The sequence below is a fragment of the Hemiscyllium ocellatum genome, chromosome 12 (assembly GCF_020745735.1).
Source record: "Hemiscyllium ocellatum isolate sHemOce1 chromosome 12, sHemOce1.pat.X.cur, whole genome shotgun sequence".
Taxonomy (NCBI): domain Eukaryota; kingdom Metazoa; phylum Chordata; class Chondrichthyes; order Orectolobiformes; family Hemiscylliidae; genus Hemiscyllium; species Hemiscyllium ocellatum.
In genome coordinates this window covers 39,581,033-39,602,615 of record NC_083412.1, presented here as the reverse complement: position 1 = coordinate 39,602,615, position 21,583 = coordinate 39,581,033, and the positions used below count along the sequence as shown (strand labels likewise).

Here is a 21,583-nt window from a genome sequence, read left to right as displayed (position 1 = left end):
GGTTTTCAGTCAGATAATGGCAAAGGCAAAAGGGCACCTCTGGTCTCAGTAAACAATGGGACTATCAGAGTATCACCTTAAATGATTTAGATGAAAATGTACATGGGTGGGTTAGTAAACTTATAGACAATACAAAAATCGATGGAGTTATGGGTCCTGTGGAAAGTTATGAAAGGATACAGCAGGGTATAAATCAGTTGCAGTTATGGGTGGAGAAATGGCAGATGGAGTTTAATCTGGGTAAGTGTGAGGTGCTGCAGTTTGGAAGATCAAATGTTAAGGAAAAGTATACGGTTAATGGCAGGACGCTGAACAGCATTGTTGTACAAGAGGAATCTTGGAGTTCAAGTCCATAGCTCCTTGAAAGTGGCCACTCAAGTAGATAGGTTGGTAAAGAAAGCATATGGCGTGCTTAACTTTATTGGTCAGGGAATTGAGTACAATAGTCAGGATGTCATGTTACAGCTTTATAAGATTTTGGTTAGGTCAAACTTAGTGTATTGCATTCAATTCTGGTCACCACATTACAGGAAGGATGTGGAGGATTTGGAGAGGGTGCAGAAGAGGTTTACCAGGATGTTGTCTGGATTAGAAAGTATGAACTACAAGGAGAGGCTAGAAAAACTCAGGTTGTTTTCTCTGGAGCAAGGAAAGTTGAGGGGAGACTTGGTATAAGTCTATAAAATTATGAGATGCATAGATAGAGTTGACGACAGAAGCTTTTTCCCAATAATGAAATGTTGAAAACTAGGAGGCAAGCATTTAATGTGAAGTGGGAAAGTTCAAACGAGATGCGAGGGGTGTATGGAAAAGGCTGCCAGGGATGGTGGTGGGGACAGGTATGATAGGGGCATTTAAGGAACTTTTTGAATATGCAAGGAATGAAGGAAATGGACCAACGCAGGCAAAAGAGATTAGTTTAATTTGTCGTCATGTTCAGGACAACACTGTGGGCCAGAGGGCTCATTCCTGTGCTGTACTGTTTTATGTTCTAAATAATAAATGTAATGATTAAGAAAGAATTGAAGGAGAAGGAGATCAGCATTTGTTGCCCATTTTTAATTGCCCTTAAGACAGTGTGGCACATGATTGCTTCGAACTGCTGCAGTCCATTTGGTGCAAGCTTGTCCATGGTGCTGTTAGGAAAGGAGTTCTGGGATTTCAATCCAGCACAGTGACAGACAGCACTTTACTTCCAAGTCAGGATGACCTGTGCCTTGAGAAGAATTCTTGGCTGTTAATGTTCCCTTTCATTTGCCAACTGTCCTTCAAGTTGGTTGCAGATTTTAATTGAAGGCGAAGAAGACATGGGGAATTGCTGCAGTACATCTTATGTGTGGTATGCAGTGCTCCCTCTTCCCTGTATGTCAGGAATGAATGTTTAAGTTGGTGATGAGGTTGCCAATCATGGTACTGGATGGTGTTGAGCTTCTTGAGTGGCTTTGGAGCTACCTTTGTCCAGGCAAGTATACGGCATTCCATCATAATTCTGATAGGTGTCTTGTAGATAATGGACTGATAGTGGAGAGCCAGAGAATGAATTACTTACTGCAGACTTCCCATGTGGGTGGCACGGTGGCACAGTGGTTAGCACTGCTGCCTCACAGCACCTGAGACCCGGGTTCAATTCCCAACTCAGGCGACTGACTGTGTGGAGTTTGCACATTCTCCCTGTGTCTGCGTGGGTTTCCTCCGGGTGCTCCGGTTTCCTCCCATAGTCCAAAGATGTGCGGGTCAGGTGAATTGGCCATGCTAAATTGCCCATAGTGTTAGGTAAGGGGTAAATGTAGGGGTATGGGTGGGTTGCGCTTTGGCGGGTCGGTGTGGACTTGTTGGGCCGAAGGGCCTGTTTCCACACTGTAAGTAATCTAATCTCTGATCTGCCCTTGTAACTACAGTATTTATTTGGCTGGTCAATTTCAGACTCTAGGCCAGAATGTTATTTATGTGGAAGATTCAGTGATGGTAATGGTGATTCAAGGGATAACAGCTAGATTTCATTCCTTCTGTTGTAAATGATCATTGCCTGACACTTACGTGGTACAAAAGTTATTTGCGACTTATTACAAGTCAAACTACATAGGTTGACAAAGAAAAAGAAGGAAAGAAAATTTGAATTAAGGGAGAAAAAGAGAGGCAGAAAGACAAAGTAAGATAACTATTTCAGTAACATTCAACAGCAATCAATTAAATGCCAGATGTTCAACATTAATATAGTTCCTTTTTTGGACTATGATGATGATTAGTATTGTGCTAACATTTATCACTTTTTAATAAAGGTACTTGTGCTGCCAAAATCCAACAAGTTCTTGAAATTAATCTGAAGAGCCAGATGCTGTTTGCACAAAGCAAGCAACCAAGCACTATAAATCAATAACTCATTCCAGAGATTCGCACCTCAAGATGTGCATCTTAATTTCTTCAACTTGCTGGCTGATTTGCAAAATAATGGAATTTATATATTTTCAACAAGACCTTTCCCTGCATTTCCTGTGTTTGTATCGTGCAATGCTTCTGTAATCTTGATGATCAGAACACATTCCCATTGGTTAATTATCTTTTACCTTCTCATTAATCTACCTAGATTTCTGCTTTTTCATCGTTTCTCAATATCTATTCACAATTTTCATTTTCTTACAAACTATGTTGTAGTAAAACACTTGTGTTACAGAAAACTTATTCTTCTTCCATGCTGACTGCTATTTGGCTTTATCACATGCACAAAAGATATCAGAATTTCCGGGATGCATTCTCTTGTTAGAGTTGCTATCTTTTCAATGAGATGTTAAATTGAAGTCTTGTTAACAATTCAAAGAAGAGCAGAATGTTCTCTTACCATTGAAATAAAGAACAGTTGATGATTATGTTATATGATATCAACATGTTCCTTCATATTGGCACTGTTCAAATGTACTTACTTATTTAATTTGTTGCAAGTATATCGTCTGTTTCATTCCAGATATGGAACAGGTTGTTTCCTCCTTAGTAATACAGGCGAGAAGGTGAGTCTGTCCCTGTTTACTATCTCAGTTTTGGGCGGAAGTAAAGTGCATTGTTTCCTTTGTAAAATTGTGAGCAAGAAACTGAATAAAATGTTAACCTAAGTGTTCTATGTTAATAACTTCAGTGGCTAAAATCTGATGTATTCAGTTTGTGGGACAATATAATTAAGCATTCCTATGTATAATTTTCTTTACAAATTCCATACATTATTTTATGATTGAACTAACAAGTGTATTCTTTACAGCCTATTATATCCAAACATGGCCTTCTTACAACATTAGCATATAAACTGGGCAAGAACAACCCTGCAATCTATGCTCTAGAGGCAAGTTTTCTTTTTGTTAAGCTTATCGTTATGCAACTCCAGTTTTGCCTTTTTACATACATAACATTCATAGAAATTACAGCACAGAAACAGGTCGTTTGACCAACAGATCAATGTCAGCATTTGGTTATGTTCTAAACAGCCCAAAGCTTTGTTTGCTTTCTTATAGCCTCATTAATCTGTATCATTATTTCTAATGATTGTTTATCTGTATCCCCAGATCCCTTTGCTTATCTGTCTAGTTAAAATTTCATTTTTTTTTCAGATGGTCATGGAGATTTGTCATTTTTCCAATCAAAATATGTCACTTCACAATTAGTTATATCGAAATTAATTTGCTAATTATGTAACTGTTTTGTGCATCAAGAATAATAGTCAATTAAGGGCATGTTTAGTTTCAAGATGCAAACACTATTAGGATTCTTTCAGCATCAGACTGACACCTTGCTGAGAATGGAGGCTGGCAGTAACTGAAATAACAGTTCTTAATTTCACGTCCTGTTATCGAACCACATGAGTTCATGTCGGAGAAGTTTGTCAAATAAGTTAGAGATCACAAAGCACAGTTCAAAGTGAAATTGACAAACCATTTAACAGTACGGAGATATCGCAGAAGAGAAACTGACTAAGCTGAAACAGTACAGTCTGCACAGGCAGTTGAGAATTATCTTCCCAAAGTTCAGGATGAGACCAGTTTTTATTATAATCTTGTACAATAAGAATGGGGGAAAAGGCCAAGCCACTACTCAATTTCCAAATTGCAGCCGCAGCCGGCTGCCAAATAGTTAAATTTGGTGATTAATTTATTCGCTTACCAGACTACCTCCACAGGCCAAGTCCTGGCAGCACTATAAGAGCCAAGTGACTGCCTTCACAGGCCAAGTCATTACTCAATTTCCAAACTGCAGTAGCTGAAGCCAATTCGCTGCAGGTCAGAATTGTGGTCACCCTCCGCAGTCGTCCAACCTTTCTCTGGTCTGACCCGCTGGGCAGGGCTGGCCGCCAGGTATGAATCAGATTAAATTTAAAATGTGAGATTCGCTTACCTTGTTGAGAGAGGAAGAAAAGGGCCTGCTGACTAATGCCAAACTGTCAGACAAATTTCCAAATAAGTTAGAGATCACAAAGCAAAGTTCAAAGTGAAATTGACAAACAGTTGATTAGTACGGCAATATCACTGAAGAGAAACTGACTAAGCTGAAACAGTACAGACAGTCTGCCCAGGCAATCGAGGATTCTCTGCTCAGAGCTGAGGATGAGACCAGTTTTTATAATAATCTTGTACAGTAAGGCTAATTAGAAATGGGGAAAATACAACGTATCTGGAAATGGAGTAATCTAGTTACAAGGATGCTAATTGGAAAACAGTTATCGGATGAATGTCCTGTTCCTTCACACAATGCAACATCCTGACAGTATCGATGATTCCTTTCCTCTTCACAAGTAGGTGTTAATGTCTCCTCTGAATTGGTGAGGTGCTTCCATTGTCTTGTCCTGGGAGCAATGCTCTTGCCTGTGCTTTCTGTCTGACCTGCTCTTTGTGTGGCTTGGTATTGCTGGGTTGTGAAACTGTCCTCAGGGCTTTGGGATAGCTGTGATGTTCTGACATTGTTAGTGGGAGTTTGAATTGCTGCAAGTACTGTCTAGTTTGCCTTGTCAGTCTGCTTGGTCCCTGCTGAGGCATTCTGGGTGCTTTTTTGGTGCTTTTTTGTTAGATTAGATTACTTACAGTGCGGAAACAGGCCCTTCGGCCCAACAAGTCCACACCGACCCACCGAAGCGCAACCCACCCAGACCTATTCCCCAACATTTATCCCTGCCCCAACACTTCGGGCAATTTAGCATGGCCAATTCACCTAACCTGCACATTTTTGGACTGTGGGAGGAAACCGGAGCACCCGGAGGAAACCCACGCAGACACGGGGAGAATGTGCAAACTCCACACAGTCAGTCAACTGAGGTGGGAATTGAGCCTGAGTCTCTGGCGCTGTGAGGCAGCAGTGCTAACCATTGTGCCACCGTGCCGTCTGCTGTTGGCCAGTTTAGCTTTTGTGGGCCTTTTTTGGGTTGGCAGGGTGGCAGATCTTTTCACACAGTCCAAATGATGTGGCCCAGGCCACAGCAGTTGGCTTGGAGAAACATGCCAACAAAACAGCAGCATTAAGACCTGTCATCCCTCCTTATGTTTAAATCTTCAGCAAGTCTCCAAGACTACCTCAATTTTCATGCTCCCCAAGCCCACTCAGCAATGTCCACTAAGGAATTGGGGATGCTATTCTTCCATTACTGATGACCCTCAATTTAGGCACCCTTGCCTTTGTAACTCACCCAGTATATAATTCCCTAATTGGCTGACTCCAGTGAGATTCACCCTATCAGAGCACTGTTGATCCATGAGGGTTAGAATTCAGAAAAGGCTGAACAGGCTGGAGCTGTTTTCCCTGGAGCGTCGGAGGCTGGGGGGTGACCTTATAGAGGTTTACAAAATTATGAGGGGCATGGATAGGGTCAATAGGTAAAGTCTTTTCCCTGGGGTCGGGGAGTTCAGAACTAGCAGGCATAGGTTTAGAGTGAGAGGAGAAAGATATAAAAGAGACCTAAGGGGCAACATTTTCATGCAGAGGGTGGTATGTGTATGGAATGAGCTGCCAGAGGAAGTGGTGGAGGCTGGTACAATTGCAACATTTAAGAGGCTTTTGGATGGGTATAAAAATGGGAAAGGTTTGGAGGGATATGGGCTAGGTGCAGGCAGTTGGGACTAGATTGGGTTGGGATATCTGGTCGGCATGGATGGGTTGGACCGAAGGGTCTGTTTCCGTGCTGTACATCTCTATGACTCTGTGACTCTATAACTGTGAAAATATTTCAAGAACAGAAGGTTTGTCAATATATCAGTAGAGGTAGTCTTATGTTTGTTGTTACGTAAGTCTTTTATTAATTCGATTTACTTTGTTGCATTTTCAAATAAAATAGCCCATAAATGTGTTGGTCCAATTCTACTCCACTCCATTAAGTTCTTGTACCATAATCATTATACTACTGCCTCTTGTCTTCCAGATTTCAAGCATTCATTGCCATGTTGCATTCAATATTTTATTAAATATCATGTGTAATATGTTATATAATGTGCAAAATATTGGACTGTCTGGAATGTGTTAAGTGTGTATATTTATTGTGACCTTGGACTGAGCACAGGACATGGCTGCTGAAAAATGTGCTGTGTTAAAAACAATATCTTTTCAAATAATTTAGAGGATAATGGACTACCCACAGTGGTTTCCTGTTGTCATTGAAGAGAATGTTTACTAAATATTAGACATTATAGCTAAATAGAAATTAATGGGCTTTACAAGAATGGCCTTTGTTGCAAGGTAGCAAGTTAATTTATTTTTTCATCTTGACCAAGACAGAAAGCAACACTCATTACTCTATTTGATGAGTGATCACTTTCTAATTTGTGTGTACAATATAATTGATATATGGACAAAATCACATCTTTCCCAGTGGTGTTATTTTTAAGAGATCATTCACACAAATAGTGAGGTTAAATCCCATAAATGCATAGTTACTCCACTGACAATTGCTTTATTTTCATGTCTGTTCAGGGATCAGTTGCCATAGGTGGTGCTTTGGTTCGCTGGCTTCGAGACAACCTTCATATCATTACCACAGCAGAGGAAGTTGGCAAGTATTCCTTATCGCTTCATACACTCTCCACTTATACCCTGTATGGAGCTTTAGTTTCTCTTATCTGCACTTCATTTATTCCAAGTATTTGTGAAAAAATCTTAATCTCTGTTATAGAGAGGGTCTTTACCTATGAATACAACAAAGACAATTCCACACATCCCACAAAAGCCAAATATAAGGACCCAAAGTATTCCCACAGCGACATGTTTTATTTGGTGAGAGCAGTTTGAGTTAAGAAGTTGTCCAAGGTGAGACATATTTAGCAACATAAAGAAGAGTATTGGTCGATAGAGATTATAGAAAACTAAAAGAGAGATTTGTTAAAATGAGTGAGGGGTGAAGAGAAATTCATATGAGCAATATTATGCCAGCAGTTCCCCATGAAAAGATGCAGAAAGATAAGTGATCAGGAAGAGAATTAAAGCTGAAATGTGAGTTTGGAAAGCATAAGGAAGACTCCATTATGTGCTGGGGTGTGGAAATGGGAAAGATTCCGGACCATATGTTTATGTGGGACAAACAACACAAAAAGGGGCAGTTCTGTCCAACCAGTCCAAACCAACATTTATGCTGTAATTGAGTCTCCAGTTTTTCCTCATAATCCTCCATATCCTTATCCCTCACTGCCTTGTATAGCTTTACCTTACTTTAACCACTTTCCTGTGATAATGAGTTCGGCATTCGCACCTTTTGGGGAACATGTTTCTTCTGAATTTCCTATTGAATTTCTTGATGACTATCTTTTAATCATGCTATATAATTATGGTCTTCACTAAAAGTGAAAACATTCTGCCTGCATCCAGATTGTTTAAAATTCATAATTATAAAGGTCTCTGTTAGATTACTGTTTTACTTCTTGCTTCCTTTTCCCCCAGCTGAGTATGTTTCAAAAGAATACCTGATAAATTGTCTATTTATGGTTTATTAGCTAATAATTCAGTTATCAATTCAGGCTCAGCGGTCTCTAGTTTCCCTGTCTTGTCCATACCACCTTTCTTAAATAATCGTACCATGTTAGCTAGGCTCCAGTCTTCTGGTACCTCACCTGTGACTATTGATGATACAAATATCTGAGCAAATAACTTGGCTCTATCCCCCTGTAGTCTCTTTATGTCATCCTGAACTATTTGTCTTCCCATCTATTTTTATGTCATCCAAAAGCTTGATCATAGTACATTCGCTTCCAGCATCCAAAGTCAGTTTTTATTTTTTATTTACTCATGGACCATGGATGTGGCCAGCTGGTCCAGAATTTATTGCCTGTTCTTAGTTGTCCTAATTGTGATCCCAGCACAAATTCCTGTGGCACTCCACTATTACAGGTTGCCAGCCTGAAAATGCCCCCTTATCTTTATCTTCTAATTGTTAGCCAATTTAACTATGCTAATATACTATCTCCAACAGAATGAGCTTTTATCTTAAGTCGCCAAATGTGTGGTACCTTCTTAAATACCTTCTGAAAAACTAGATGTATTACATCCACTGCTCCCCTTTATTTATCTTTTTCTTATCTCTTCAATAAATTATCATAAATTTGTCAGGCATTAATTCTCCCTGAAATGCCATGCTGACTGTGCTTGATCACATTCGACATTCCCAAATGATTTACTATTACCCCCCGCCCCCTTTTATAAGAGACTGTAGCATTTTCCCAATTACAGTTGTTAAGCTATCTGGTCTCTCAGATACTGTTTTTTATCTCCTTCCCTTTTTAAGTAAACGTGTTAAATGATCAGTTTTGCAATCAGAATTAGAATTAGAATGCCTACAGTGTGGGAACAGGCCCTTCGCCCAAAGTGTCCACACCAATCCTTTAAGGAGTAACCCACACAGACCCATTCCCTGATATTTAACCCCTGACTGATGCACCCAACCTACATATTCATGAAAACTACGGGCAGTTTATCATGGCCAATTCACCTAACGTGCACATCTTTGGATTTTGGGAATAAATAGGAGCACCCAAAGGAAACCCATGCAGACATGAGGAGAATGTGCAAACTCCACATAGACAGTCACCCAAAGCTGGAATCAAACCCTGGCGCTGTGAGGCAGCAGTGCTAATCACTGAGCCACCATGCTGCCCCAGAATATTTTCAGAACCTAAGGATTCCTGGAAGATTGCTACCAATATGTTCACTCTGTATGTAGTTATTTCCTTTAATATATTTGGATGCATCTCATTAGATCCAGGGGACTTATCAGTCTTTAGCCCCATTAGTTTTGTTAGCACTTTTTTCTCCAGTAGTAATTATTGTATTTATTTTCTCTCCTACCTTTCTTTGCCCCTTGATTATTTAGTATTTTTGGAATGTTATCAGTATCTTCTATTGTGCTGGCTGATGCAAAGTATCATTTCTTAGCTCCCATTTCAAATTCCCAGCCTCATTCTCTCAGGGGCTTCTGTTCTTGTTGGTCTCTTTTCCTCCTTAGATGCTGTATCTGTCCATTTTTTCTGACTTGCTAGTTAGCTTTCATTGTTTAGTTTCTCCCTTTTTACTCCCCCTTTATTATGGTTTGGCAATCTTTGCAAACACTGTCCATCTTCTGGTTTACCACTAATCTGCTACATTGTCCGTTGTTTTTTTTTCTTTCAATTTGTTTTTACTTCCTTAACTTCCATGGTTAACTATGATCGGTCTATCCCCTTTCTATAGAATCTTTCCTCCTTTCTGTTGTGGTATATCTTTACTTTGAGTCATGAACTATTTTCTCAAGTATCTACAATTGTTCCTCAACTGTTTTTTCTGCTAATCTTGTTTTCCCAGACTAATCCAGCCAAATTTGCTTTTATCAATGGAATTACTCTTACTTAACACTGTTGTTTCCCACCCAGATTTCTCCCTCTTAAATTGAATGTTAAATTTCTATATTCTCTATTCTTTGGTTACTGATCCTTTGGGGAATCATTTGCTCTGAAATAGTTTATTTGAATGTTACCATCTACATTACCACATCCAAAATAGCCTGATCCCTGTATGGATCAATAACACATTGTTCTAGAAATTATCCAGTAGACACTCTGAATTCTTCCACATGGATACCTTTGCCTATTTGATTATCCCAATCTACTTGAAAACTAAAGTCACCCATAACTAATGTGCTGCCTCCTTTACTACCATCATTATCTTGTGATTTATTCTCTCTTTGACAGATAATTTAATAATTTAAATAATAAGTTAAATAAACTATTCTGGAGGTGGCAGGTTTTGTGTTATATGCAGGAGCACACAAATCAGTGCCAAGTGTTTACAGCTCATGCAATTTCAAATCCAAATTTCTGGAGTGGGGCCCCTGACCTACAACAAGCAATTTTTTTTAGAATTGACCTCTAAACACAAACCTTTGTCTTATGAAATGGAACTGCTAACTGAAAATTTTGTGAACACATTGCTTGCCTCTGCTTAATGCTGATTCTAATTTTTGAGAGAAGCATATTTTTCATATGGATATTATTACACTAAATAAAAGGTGTGAAAATGCACAGGAATGTAGGATCACAAAGCATTACTTTTAACAGGCAGTAATTTTTAAACCTTACTTTGAGCAAATAGTTTCAATTTTTCATTTGAAAACTGTATTTTTGCTTTTATTCAACGTGAACTATTGCTACCTTTTATCCAATTTCTTACAGAGAAACTTGCTGCTTCTGTGGGTTCCTCCCATGGTTGCTATTTTGTGCCGGCCTTCTCAGGGTTATACGCACCATATTGGGATACTACTGCAAGAGGGTAAGAACTTATTTTTTCACCAATGTCATAAAACATTGTAAATTGATTTGGTTTCAGTATGCAGTAGCAGTCTTAACATAATAGCAAATGCAATGTCATGATCTCTGAAAAGCACTGGCTGTTTCTGTGGTCAGTACTCAGTACTGTAGAACCTATACTGTTGTGCGATTGTACGCAACATTTCACATTCTGATCCTGTAGTTGTACATGATTTTGAATGTTATTTTGGCATTCTCTATTAAGTGCTCACTTTTTAAAAATGTCTAATCTATAATTTTAAATCAGATTTACATGCTTTGTTGATTCTGATTTAAATCTGTAATCACTGTTTAATAACTTTTATTTTGTTAGCCAAAGACAATAGCTACTTATTTCACTATTTTAAATATAAAAATATGTAATATCAACAATGATTTCTTAAATCTCTCGCTTTTTTGAATAAGCAAATTGACTATACTGGAGTTGTACAGTAATACTAATAGTAAAGTGACTAGCTAAATCATATGCTGTCAAAAATCTAATTGTTCAACAGTAAGAATATTAAAATGTAAATATCTTGAAACTTGGTAAACTAATCCCCAGTATGCCCTAGCTGACCACGTTAACCTTCTAACTTTGCACAAATTCTCAGGCATCCTCTTCTCCTCCTGCTTGTTATCCAATATTATAGACAGATTTTCAGCTTTGAAATACGTCATAGAATTTCAAGTAGTTAGTTCTGTTGCTAAAATAGTTTGCTGTACCCCAACTGCAGTTATCTAGTAAATACACAAAGTGATTAGGTATTGAGGTGAAAATTGTTCACCACCTCAAAATATGTTGATTTACATAGGGAACAGACTCCTTAATAATTAATGGTAAATGTTGATAAATAAATCTATTCAATAATAATTTCTTCTAAATCGTAGAATATTGATACCTTTTATGCCATGCAAATAGTATCTGCATATTTACTTTACCTTATTTTTCCTTTCCTGTAGAATAATATGTGGCATTACCCAGTATACAAATAGAAATCATATTGCATTTGCTGCACTAGAAGCTGTTGCCTTTCAAACCCGTGAGGTAAGCTAATGGGTACTCTAGATTGAAGTTTAACTTTATTTTACAAAATTGTCGTGGTCAGAATCATTAAATGTAGTTGAGGGGTTTTTGCTAACTGCTGTTTTATAGTTCTGCTGATAAGTTCTTCCATCACTGATGAGAAAAGCCTTTTGTGAGACTGTTATGTTTTGGGACTATCATTTAGGGGAAAATTGAATGAAGGGATTGTATATCCTGTTCAGAATTCTTTTGCCAGACGAGCGGGTAGTTTAGGCAATAGTGAGTAAAGGGAGAAAGCAGGTAATTTTATTGGAGAGAAAATGCAATGAATTCACACCTATAGTCCAAGACCAAAGCATCAGTGCTGATGGTGACAAATGTTAGTCTGAAGTATCCAAACCCAGAAAAGCTTAGGAACGTCAAGTTTTATAAAGTTCTGTTTTAAGTTGTTTGTTTAGTTTTGAGATAGACTGAAGTTGAGAATTTAAAGAATAGCTATTTGGCCTTTATTCATGAATCCATAGTCTGTGTAATTTATATTAATGGACTTTAATAGAGTGGAGAGTCCATAGAAATCATAACCGAATCAGCTTGCAAAGCATTTTCTTAAAGAAGTATCACTATCACTTTCTGGCACAGGTCAAGTCTGTAAGAAACGAAGAAAGTATAATGACAGCAAGTGTCTATGGTTCACCACATAAAAGTATTTATAATTGATCTCAATTGGATTGAAGACACCTCAGTTTACAATATCCTGGCAGAACTTCAAAAAATAACTGGGTCTTTTTAGTTGGAAAAAAAAGGGAAAGTTTACCTCCAACTCCCAAAGAAATGAAGCCAAGTTTCTGAAAATTATTGTCACTCCCGATTCCTTCTTATCCCAAATATTTTACAATTTGCTCCCCATATGTATTTTAGCTCCTGTGCATTAGTTCCATACTTTTCTGGCATTTGTAATGAAACCAGTTCTTAAAACGGTGTTAAAATTTTAAACACGACAAGGTAATTGGAGTCATTCCATGTTAACAATGGAAGCCATACTTGAATGAAGTGTGGATGGTGAAATTAGCACTTAGTTGTCTAAACTGCATTCTGTTGTAAACTCAATATTGGGAATGACCATTTAATCTTAAAAATTACCATTTCCAATCAAATTTAATTTAGATTATGTATAATGTGCACACTAATACTGTTGAAGTTTCATTTATTTCATAACATTTTTTATTGCATGAGGCTAACAAAGAGTACATTGGAAGGACAACAAAAACAAATATTAACTTAATTGTGCTTTTATTACTACTTTTTGTGACTGCTTAGTCATTGTGTGTGCTTTTTTTAGCTTCTTGAGGCCATGAATAAAGAATCTGGAATCGATCAGAGCAGTCTCCAGGTAGATGGAGGAATGACTGCTAACAAAATAATGATGCAACTCCAATCAGATGTTCTTTGTATACCAGTAGGTAAGGGTGCACTATTCCAAACCTTTAAAAAAAAACTGATCTCAAATACTGAATAATATTCCTCCAGAAGCATAAAATCTCAGCGCTTTTGTTCTGTCTAAAAGTGAACCATTTGAGGACAGAACTTGCCTACCTACCCAGAGCTTCAACCTGACAGTTTTTAGCCACCTATCGACACAGCACCATCCTTCCTATTCTCCAATATAGCACTCAGCAGTCTTCCCAGCCCTGATAAAGCTCAATCACCTGGAGGGGAAGGGGCTACATTGTCAGGAAGAAGGAGAAGCATTATTTAAAGGTTAAAGGGGCAGCATTGTCAAGGGAGTGAAGAGGAATCACTATCGTGAGGGGGCTAGTGGAAGTATTGTCAGGAAGGGGCAGAATTTTCATGTGGGGTGAGGGCAAAAGAGCATTGTTTGATGTGAAGGAAGTAATATGTATTGTTGGGGGATGTGTGTGGAAGGTGATCATTGAAATGGACTGGGTAAAAGGTAAGCTTTGTCACTGTTTCAAGGAGGAGAATGAGAATTTTCAATGGGTGACAGTGGAAAGTGATCTCCTGATTGGCTGCTGATCAGAAGATGGGTGTATTTTTGACTGGAACCACTGTAACTGATTGAGCAAAGGGTTAATGGATGTATGAGAATTGACATGGTTTAACCCATTTTGAAAACAGAATTCATACTTAATAATTAGAACTTGGCATATTGTGGTGTTTCCCTTTTAAGGGTTGCAAAGTTAACATAATTTGCCTCTTTTCAAGCAGATTTTTTTTTCACATGAATGTGGTGATAGAGGGTCAATGACTCCAACAGTGCTAAATTCATACTGAAATACAGTGAAAAGCACTGCAAGTTATGTTTTTGTTTGGACAAGGAGTGTTTGTGATATCTATATGCAAAATATACTGCACATAGTAATAAAGTCTGATAACTTTTGTGATTGCACTTACATTTACAAACAATGTAGCAGTAATCTAAGCATACAGAAAGCATGTGCAACATATTTGATGTTTTGTTTGTTTCAGTAAAGCCAGCTATGGCAGAAACAACTGCTTTAGGTGCTGCTATGGCAGCTGGCGCTGCAGATGGTGTTGGCGTGTGGAGTCTATCTCCTGATGATCTCTCAGCAGTAGTATGGGAGACATTTGAACCTCAGATAGAACCTGCTGGTAAGAAAATATTTATTATGAAATACTTGTCAGAAAATTCAATGTGTTGAATTTTTTTTTGGTTTTTCATTTAACAAAAAGTGAGAGAGTTATAATCCCATCATTGTTCCTTAAATGTAACCAGCAACATAGTGGACTGGATATTCTGAAGATTGACAGTCACAGTTGGATTGCCAGTTCACGCTTTTTTTTATGTTAGAATTAAGATCTACATTTCAAACTGAAAATTTGATCCCAGCTCCTTCAGAAATAGGAAACATAGTGAAAATCAACACAGTTCCCTGATAATATTGCAGGGTAGTCTGGGGAAGTCTAACCTACTGCAGTAATCACCGTACAGCAAACTTTGTTTGAACCAGCACTCTGAATAAACTGGCAAAGATTATGTACACCAAATACCAGAAGTTTACTGTAGTATCATGACCCCCACAATGTCTGAATAATCAGATGAGGATGCAAGTGAGAATGCTGTCTGCTGGTAAATGAGCTTGCGGCACAGATCAAAATTGGCAAGTATGACATAGTGGGCATCACAGAGACATAGCTGCAAGGAGATCAGGATTGGGAGCTGAATATTCAAGGATATACATCCTACCAAAAAGGCAGGTGGGTAGAGGGGGGTGGGGTTGACTTCTTAGTAAGAAATGCAATTAAATCAATAGAAAGAAACAAAGTAGGTCAGATGGTGTTGAATGTGTGTGGGTAGAATTGAGGAACCGCAAAAAAGGTTAAAAAAAAACATTGTTGGAGTTATGTACAGGTCTCCAAACAGTATTCAGGAGCTGGAACGCAAGATGGACTAGAAGATAGAAAAGATGTGTAAGAAAGACAAAGTTACAGTAATCATGAGGGATTTCTATATGCAGGTGGACTGGGAAAGTGGATTGCAAGAAAAGGAATGTGTGGAATATCGATGAGATGGCTTTTTGGAGTAGTTTGTGGAGCCTACTAGCTGGGTTTAGTGTTGTGCAGTGAGGCAGATTTGATAAGGAAGCTTAACGTGAAGGAACCCTTATGAACAGTGATCATAATATGATTGAATTTACTCTGCAATTAGAGAGGGAGAAGATGGTATTACAGCTGAATAAAGCAACTACAGAGGCATAAGGGAGGAGCTGGGTAGAAATGACGGAGAGAGGAACCTAGCAGGAAAGACAGTGGAACAGCAATGGCAGGAGTTTCTGGGAGTAATTCAGGAGATACAGCAGAGATTAATCCCAAGGAGAAAGAAGCATGGTACAGGGAAGGTGAGGCAATCATGACTAATGAGAGAAGTCAAGGATAGCATAAAAGTAAATGAAAGCACGTAGTGTGCGACTGGCAGTGGAAAACCAAAATCTTACAAAGATCAACAGAGGAACAAAAAAAAAGAAATAAAGAAGGAGAAGATTAAATATGAGGGTAAGCTAGCCAGTAATATAAAGGAAGACTGTAAGAGTTTCTTTAGATACATAAAGGGCAACAGAAAGGCAAAAGTGGACATTGGGTCACTGGAAAATGGCTGAGGATTTGAATAATTACTTCATATCAGTCTTCACAGTGGAAAACATGATTAATATCCCAAAAATTCAAGAGAGTGAGGGAGCACAGTTACATATGGTGGCCATCACCAAGTAGAATGGCCTGAAGATGGATAAATTACCTGGACCAGAAGAAATACAACCCAGAGTTCTAAGGGAGATAGCTGAATGCATTTGTGGTGATCTTTCAGGAATCGCTTGAATCAGGGAGGGTCCCGGAGGACTGGAAAATTTCTAATGTGACACTCCCTAAAAAGGGAGTAAGGCACAAGATAGGAAATTACAGACCAATGAGCCTAACCTCAGTCATAGGTAAGATCCTGGAATCCATTGTAAAGGATGAGATTTCTGAATAGGGCAAAGTAGGCAAGGAGAGGTCATGCCTGACAAATCTGCTAGAATTCTTTGAAGAACTAATGAGCAGGTTAGACCAAGGAGACCAATGGATGTTATATACCTAGACTTCAAGAAGGCCTTAGACAAGGTGCCACACAAGAGGCTATTACATAAGATAAGGGACCATGGTGTTAGAGGCAAGGTGCTGACATGGATAGAAGCTTAGCTGTCTGGCAGAAAGCAGAGGGTGGGAATAGAAGGGTTCTTTTCAGGATGGCATCCAGTGACAAGTGGTGTTCCACAAGGCTCAGTGTTGGGACCACAACTTTTCACTTCATACATTAATGATTTAGATGAAGGAACTGAGGGCATTGTGGCTAGGTTTGCAGATGATACAAAGATAGGTAGAGGGTCAAGTAGCATTGTGGAGGCAGGGAGGCTGCAGAGGATTTGGATAGCAAAGAAGTGGCAGACGGAGTACAATGTGAGAAAGTGTGCGGTCATGCACTTTGGTAGGAAGAATAGAGGCATGGACTATTTTCTAAATGGTGAGAAAATTCAGAAGTCTGAAGTACAAAGAGATTTAAAAGTTCTAGCCAAGGATTCTCTCAAGGTAAACTTGCAGGTTGAGTCAGTAGTTATGAAAGCAAATGCAATGATGGCATTTATTTTGAGAGGACTTGAATATAAAAGCAGGGATGTACTTCTGAGCCTCTTTAAAGGTTTTTATCAGATCACATTTGGAGTATTATACGTAGTTTTTGGCCCCATATCTCAGGAAGGATGCACTTGCCCAAGAGTGTGTTCAGAGGAGGTGCACAAGAATGGTCCCAGTGATATAAAGCTTTAACCAGTAAGGACATTTGAGGACTCTGGGTCTATACTCAGAGTTTAGAAGGATGAGCGGGAATCTAATTGAAACATACAGAATACTGAATGGCCTGGACAGAGTTTCCATTGGTAGGAGAGACTAGATCCTGAGGGCACAGCCTTTGAGTAAAGGGAAGACCTTTCAGAACTGAGATAAGGAGAAACTTCAGCGAGAGAGTGGTGAAGCAATGGAATTCATTGCTACAGAAGACAGTGGAAGCTAGGTCATTGAGTATATTTAAGATGAGATAGCTAGGTCTTGAGTATCAAAGGGATCAAGGCATGATTGAATGGTCTAATTTCTGCTCCTATGTCTTCTGGTCTAAGTTTTATTTAAGGCAAAGTTGCATTATTATTTAAGTGATTTATGCTGTAAATAAAGTATAACTGTGATGTGTATACTCCTGCATTTTATTTCTATTAGGTAGTATGTGAATCTTTTGATCAACCACAATGTTTGATCAGTCAGCACACTCCTGGTCCCATAGATGTTGGTTAATAAAAAGTTTGCTGTACCCTGTTCTCGGATTTTAATGCCTAATAGCAGATCCAGAAACTTTGATAGCCGCTGGGAAAGGGTAAAGCTAAGTGCGGGCCTAGGGTGGCAGTAGTGTGAGAGTAGGGTGGGTAATGGTGGCAGATAAGGGATGGGGTGTTTAGGGTAGTTTGGGGATGTGTGTGTCAGGGCTGGCAGAGGTGGGGGTTGGGGGCATATCAACAGTTGGGGGTAAGGACTTGTCAGAACAGACGAGTGAAGGTAGTGTCCAGGCCATTTGCGCGGCTGGAGGCTTTTTGAGTCTTGGGGCTTCAGGCTAAATGCGAGAAGTTAGGTGTCAGGACCAGTGGGACTTTAGATTAGTGCAAGGTTTGGGATTTCCAAGATGGAGGATGGGAAAAATTTCTGGCTGTAACAGCTGCTCCTTTTTTGAGGTATCTTAGGTGTTGGAGGTGATTTCCTCAAATTCAAGGAGCAGCAATTACTGTTTTACATGCAATTGCATTGTCTTGGAACTTCAGAAAAAAAAAATCAAAACAACAACAGTTTTATAAGAACAGACAAAGGAAGCAGATGGTGAGGTCAGTGCAGGAGAGAGAGAGAGAGAGAGAGAGAAAAAAAAAGAAACTGACACCAAAATGAACCTGCGCAGTTACTGCCTTTGCTGTTTGAATTCATGTATCGCTGGACATCGGAGTGCGTCTGGGAAAATTAACAAACAGTGAAATTCACAACTGATCTTGGAGGAACTATTTGGGCGAAGTTCACAGCACAGAATCAGATAAGTTAATTGTTTTAAGTGGCCTACAGAAACTCTGCAGTAGTGAGTAGAGTGGGTTTTTTTTTTGATGATATGTTTTTTGAGATATGTCTCTTGATTAAACTTAAAATATAAGTCGTAACTATTAATCTAACCTGGGGCAATGTTTAGTAGAGGAATAAGATGGTGTTATTTTCAGATTGTGAAGGAGCAAAAATGGCCTTTAGTAGAGTGATATGTGTTTCTTGGCAGATGTGGGAGTTAAAAGAGAGTTTAAGGGTTTCTGCGGGTTATACCTGCAATAAATGGTAGGTTGCTAATCTTAACAGATTGAATGGATCGGTTGGAGAGACAGAAGCAATGAGGAATTTGCAACAGCAACAGTATGTGATGGATGGAAGTTATAGGAAGTAGGGGGGGGGGGGAAGTCTCAGATACAGTCACCTAGGTGGGTTAACTCCAGGAAAGGTAAGAGAGGTAGATGCCTACTGCAGGTGTGTTCTGTGGCTATACCAACTTCAAACAAGTATGCTGTTTTGGAAAATGTAGGGGGTGATGGATTCTCAGGGGAACGTAGCATGAACAGCCAAGTGTTTGGTATTGAGACTGGCTCGAATGCAACGAGGGACACGTCAGATTCCAAGTCATCAATTGTGTTCTAGGGGATTCTCTAGTCCAAGGTACAGATAGACGTTTCTGTGGCCAGCAGCAAAAAATCAGAATGGTGTGTTGCTTCCCTGGTGCCAGGATCAAGGATGTCTCAGAGAGGGTGCAGAATGTTCTCAAGGGGGAGAGGGACCAGAAGAAGTCATTGTCCACATTGGAACCAATGATCTAGAAAAGGAAAAGGTTGAGATGCTGAAGGATGATTACAGAGAGTTAGGCAGGAATTTAAAAAGGAGGTCCTTGAGAGTAGTAACATCTGGATTAATCCCAGTGCTATGAGCTAGTGAGGGCAGGAATAGGAGAATAGAACAGATGAATGCGTGGTTGAAGAACTGGTGTATGGGAGAAGGTTCACATTTTTGGATCATTGGAATCTCTTTTGGGGTAGAAGTGACCTGTACAAGAAGGACAGATTGCACCTTAATTGGAAGGAGACCAGTATACTGCCATGGAGATTTGCTAGAGCTGCTTGGGAGGATTTAGACTAGTAAGATGGGGGGGGTGGGGAGACAGTGACGAAAGAGATCAATCTGATACTGGTACAGTTGAGAGCAGTAGAGAGTCAAACAGTCAGGGCAGGCAGGGACAGGGTAGGACTAATAAACTACATTTATTTCAATGCAAGGGGCCTAACAAGGAAGGCAGATGAACTCGGGGCATGGTTAGGAACATGGGACTGGGATATCATAGCAATTACAGGAGCATGGCTCAGGGATGGGCAGGACTGGCAGCTTAATGTTCCAGGATACAAATGCTACAGGAAGGATAGAAAGGGATGCAAGAGAGGAGGGAGAGTGGCGTTTTTGACAAGGGATAGTATTACAGCTGTACTGAAGGAGGATATTCCTGGAAATATATCCAGGGAAGTTATTGGGTGGAACTGAGAAATAAGAAAGGGATGTTCACCTTATTGGGATTGTATTATAGACATCCTAATAGTCAGAGTGAAATTGAGAAACAAACTTGTAAGGAGATCTTACTATCTGTAAGAATAGTAGGGTGGTTATGGTAGGGGATTTTAACTTTCCAAACATCGATTGGGACTGCCATAGTGTTAAGATTTGGAGATGCCGGTGTTGGACTGGGATGTACAAAGTTAAAAAATCACACAACACCAGGCTATAGTCCAACAGGTTTAATTGGAAGCACACTAGCTTTCACCTGATGAAGGAGCGTCGCTCCGAAAGCTGGTGTGCTTCCAATTAAACCTGTTGAACTATAACCTGGTGTTGTGTGATTTTTAATAGTGTTAAGGGGTTAGATGGAGAGGAATTTATTAAGTGTGTACAAGAAAATTTTCTGATTCAGTATTTGGATGTTCCGACTAGAGAAGGTGCAAAACTTGATCTGCTGTTAGGAAATAAGGAAGAGCAGGTGACTGAGGTGTCAGTGGGGGAGCACTTTGAGGCCAGTGACCATAATTCCATTAGATTTAAAATAGTGATGGAAAAGGATAGACCAGATCTAAAAGTTGAATTCTAAATTGGAGAAAGGCTCATTTTGACGGTATTAGGCAAGAACATTCAAAATTCTGGATTAGTGGTGCTGGAAGAGCACATCAGTTCAGGTAACATCCAAAGTGCAGCGAAATTGACGTTTCGGGCAAAAGCCCTTCAAGGAATAAACCTGATGAAGAGCTTTTGCCCAAAACGTCGACTTCGCTGCACTTTGAATGCTGCCTGAACTACTGTGCTCTTCCAGTACCACTGATCCAGAATCTGGTTTCCAGCATCTGCAGTCATTGTTTTTACCAAGAACATTCAAAAGCTGATTGGGCGCAGATGTTCACAGGTAAAGGGTCAGCTGGAAAATGGGAAGCCTTCAGGAATGAGATAACGAGAATCCAAAGAAAGTATATTCCTGTTAGGGTGAAAGGGAAGGCTGGTGGGTATAGAGAATGCTGGATGACTAAAGAAACTAAGGGTAAAAAGTGAGGTCTGCAGATGCTGGAGATCACAGTTGAAAATGTGTTGCTGGTTAAAGCACAGCAGGTTAGGCAGCATCCAAGGAATAGGAAATTCGACGTTTCGGGCATAAGCCCTTCATCAGGGCTTATGTCCGAAACGTCGAATTTCCTATTCCTTGGATGCTGCCTAACCTGCTGTGCTTTAACCAGCAACACATTTTCAACTAAAGAAACTAAGGGTTTGGTTAAGAAAAAGAAGGAAGCCTTTCATTGGTGACGTTTAAGCGGTAATTGGATAGGTACATGAATAGGTGCTTAAGCTAGGACAAATGTTCGGCACAATATCGTGGGCCGAAGGGCCTGTTCTGTGCTGTATTGTTCTATGTTCTATGAAGCATATGTCAGGTATAGACAGGATAGATCGAGTGAATCCTTAGAGAGTATAGAGGCAGTAGGAGTATATTTAAGAGGGAAATCAGGAAGGCAAAAGGGGACAGGAGATAGCTTTGACAAATAGAATTAAGGAGAATCCAAAGAGTTTTTACAAATACATTAAGGACAAAAGCGTAACTAGGGAGAGAATAGGGCCCCTCAAAGATCAGCAA

The 21,583-nt window shown here is 39.5% G+C and overlaps 1 protein-coding gene across 1 annotated transcript in view; it reads left to right on the top strand.

Annotated features, from left to right (window-relative positions):
• gk (glycerol kinase) overlaps positions 1-21,583 on the top strand; it is a 98,407-nt gene that overhangs the window by 57,689 nt on the left and 19,135 nt on the right. Inside the window, exons 11-17 of the mRNA XM_060833522.1 lie at positions 2,960-3,002; positions 3,248-3,328; positions 6,934-7,012; positions 10,653-10,749; positions 11,730-11,814; positions 13,133-13,253; positions 14,281-14,424. Coding sequence (XP_060689505.1) covers positions 2,960-3,002; positions 3,248-3,328; positions 6,934-7,012; positions 10,653-10,749; positions 11,730-11,814; positions 13,133-13,253; positions 14,281-14,424 — 650 coding nt within the window. The remainder of the gene's footprint in view (positions 1-2,959; positions 3,003-3,247; positions 3,329-6,933; positions 7,013-10,652; positions 10,750-11,729; positions 11,815-13,132; positions 13,254-14,280; positions 14,425-21,583) is intronic.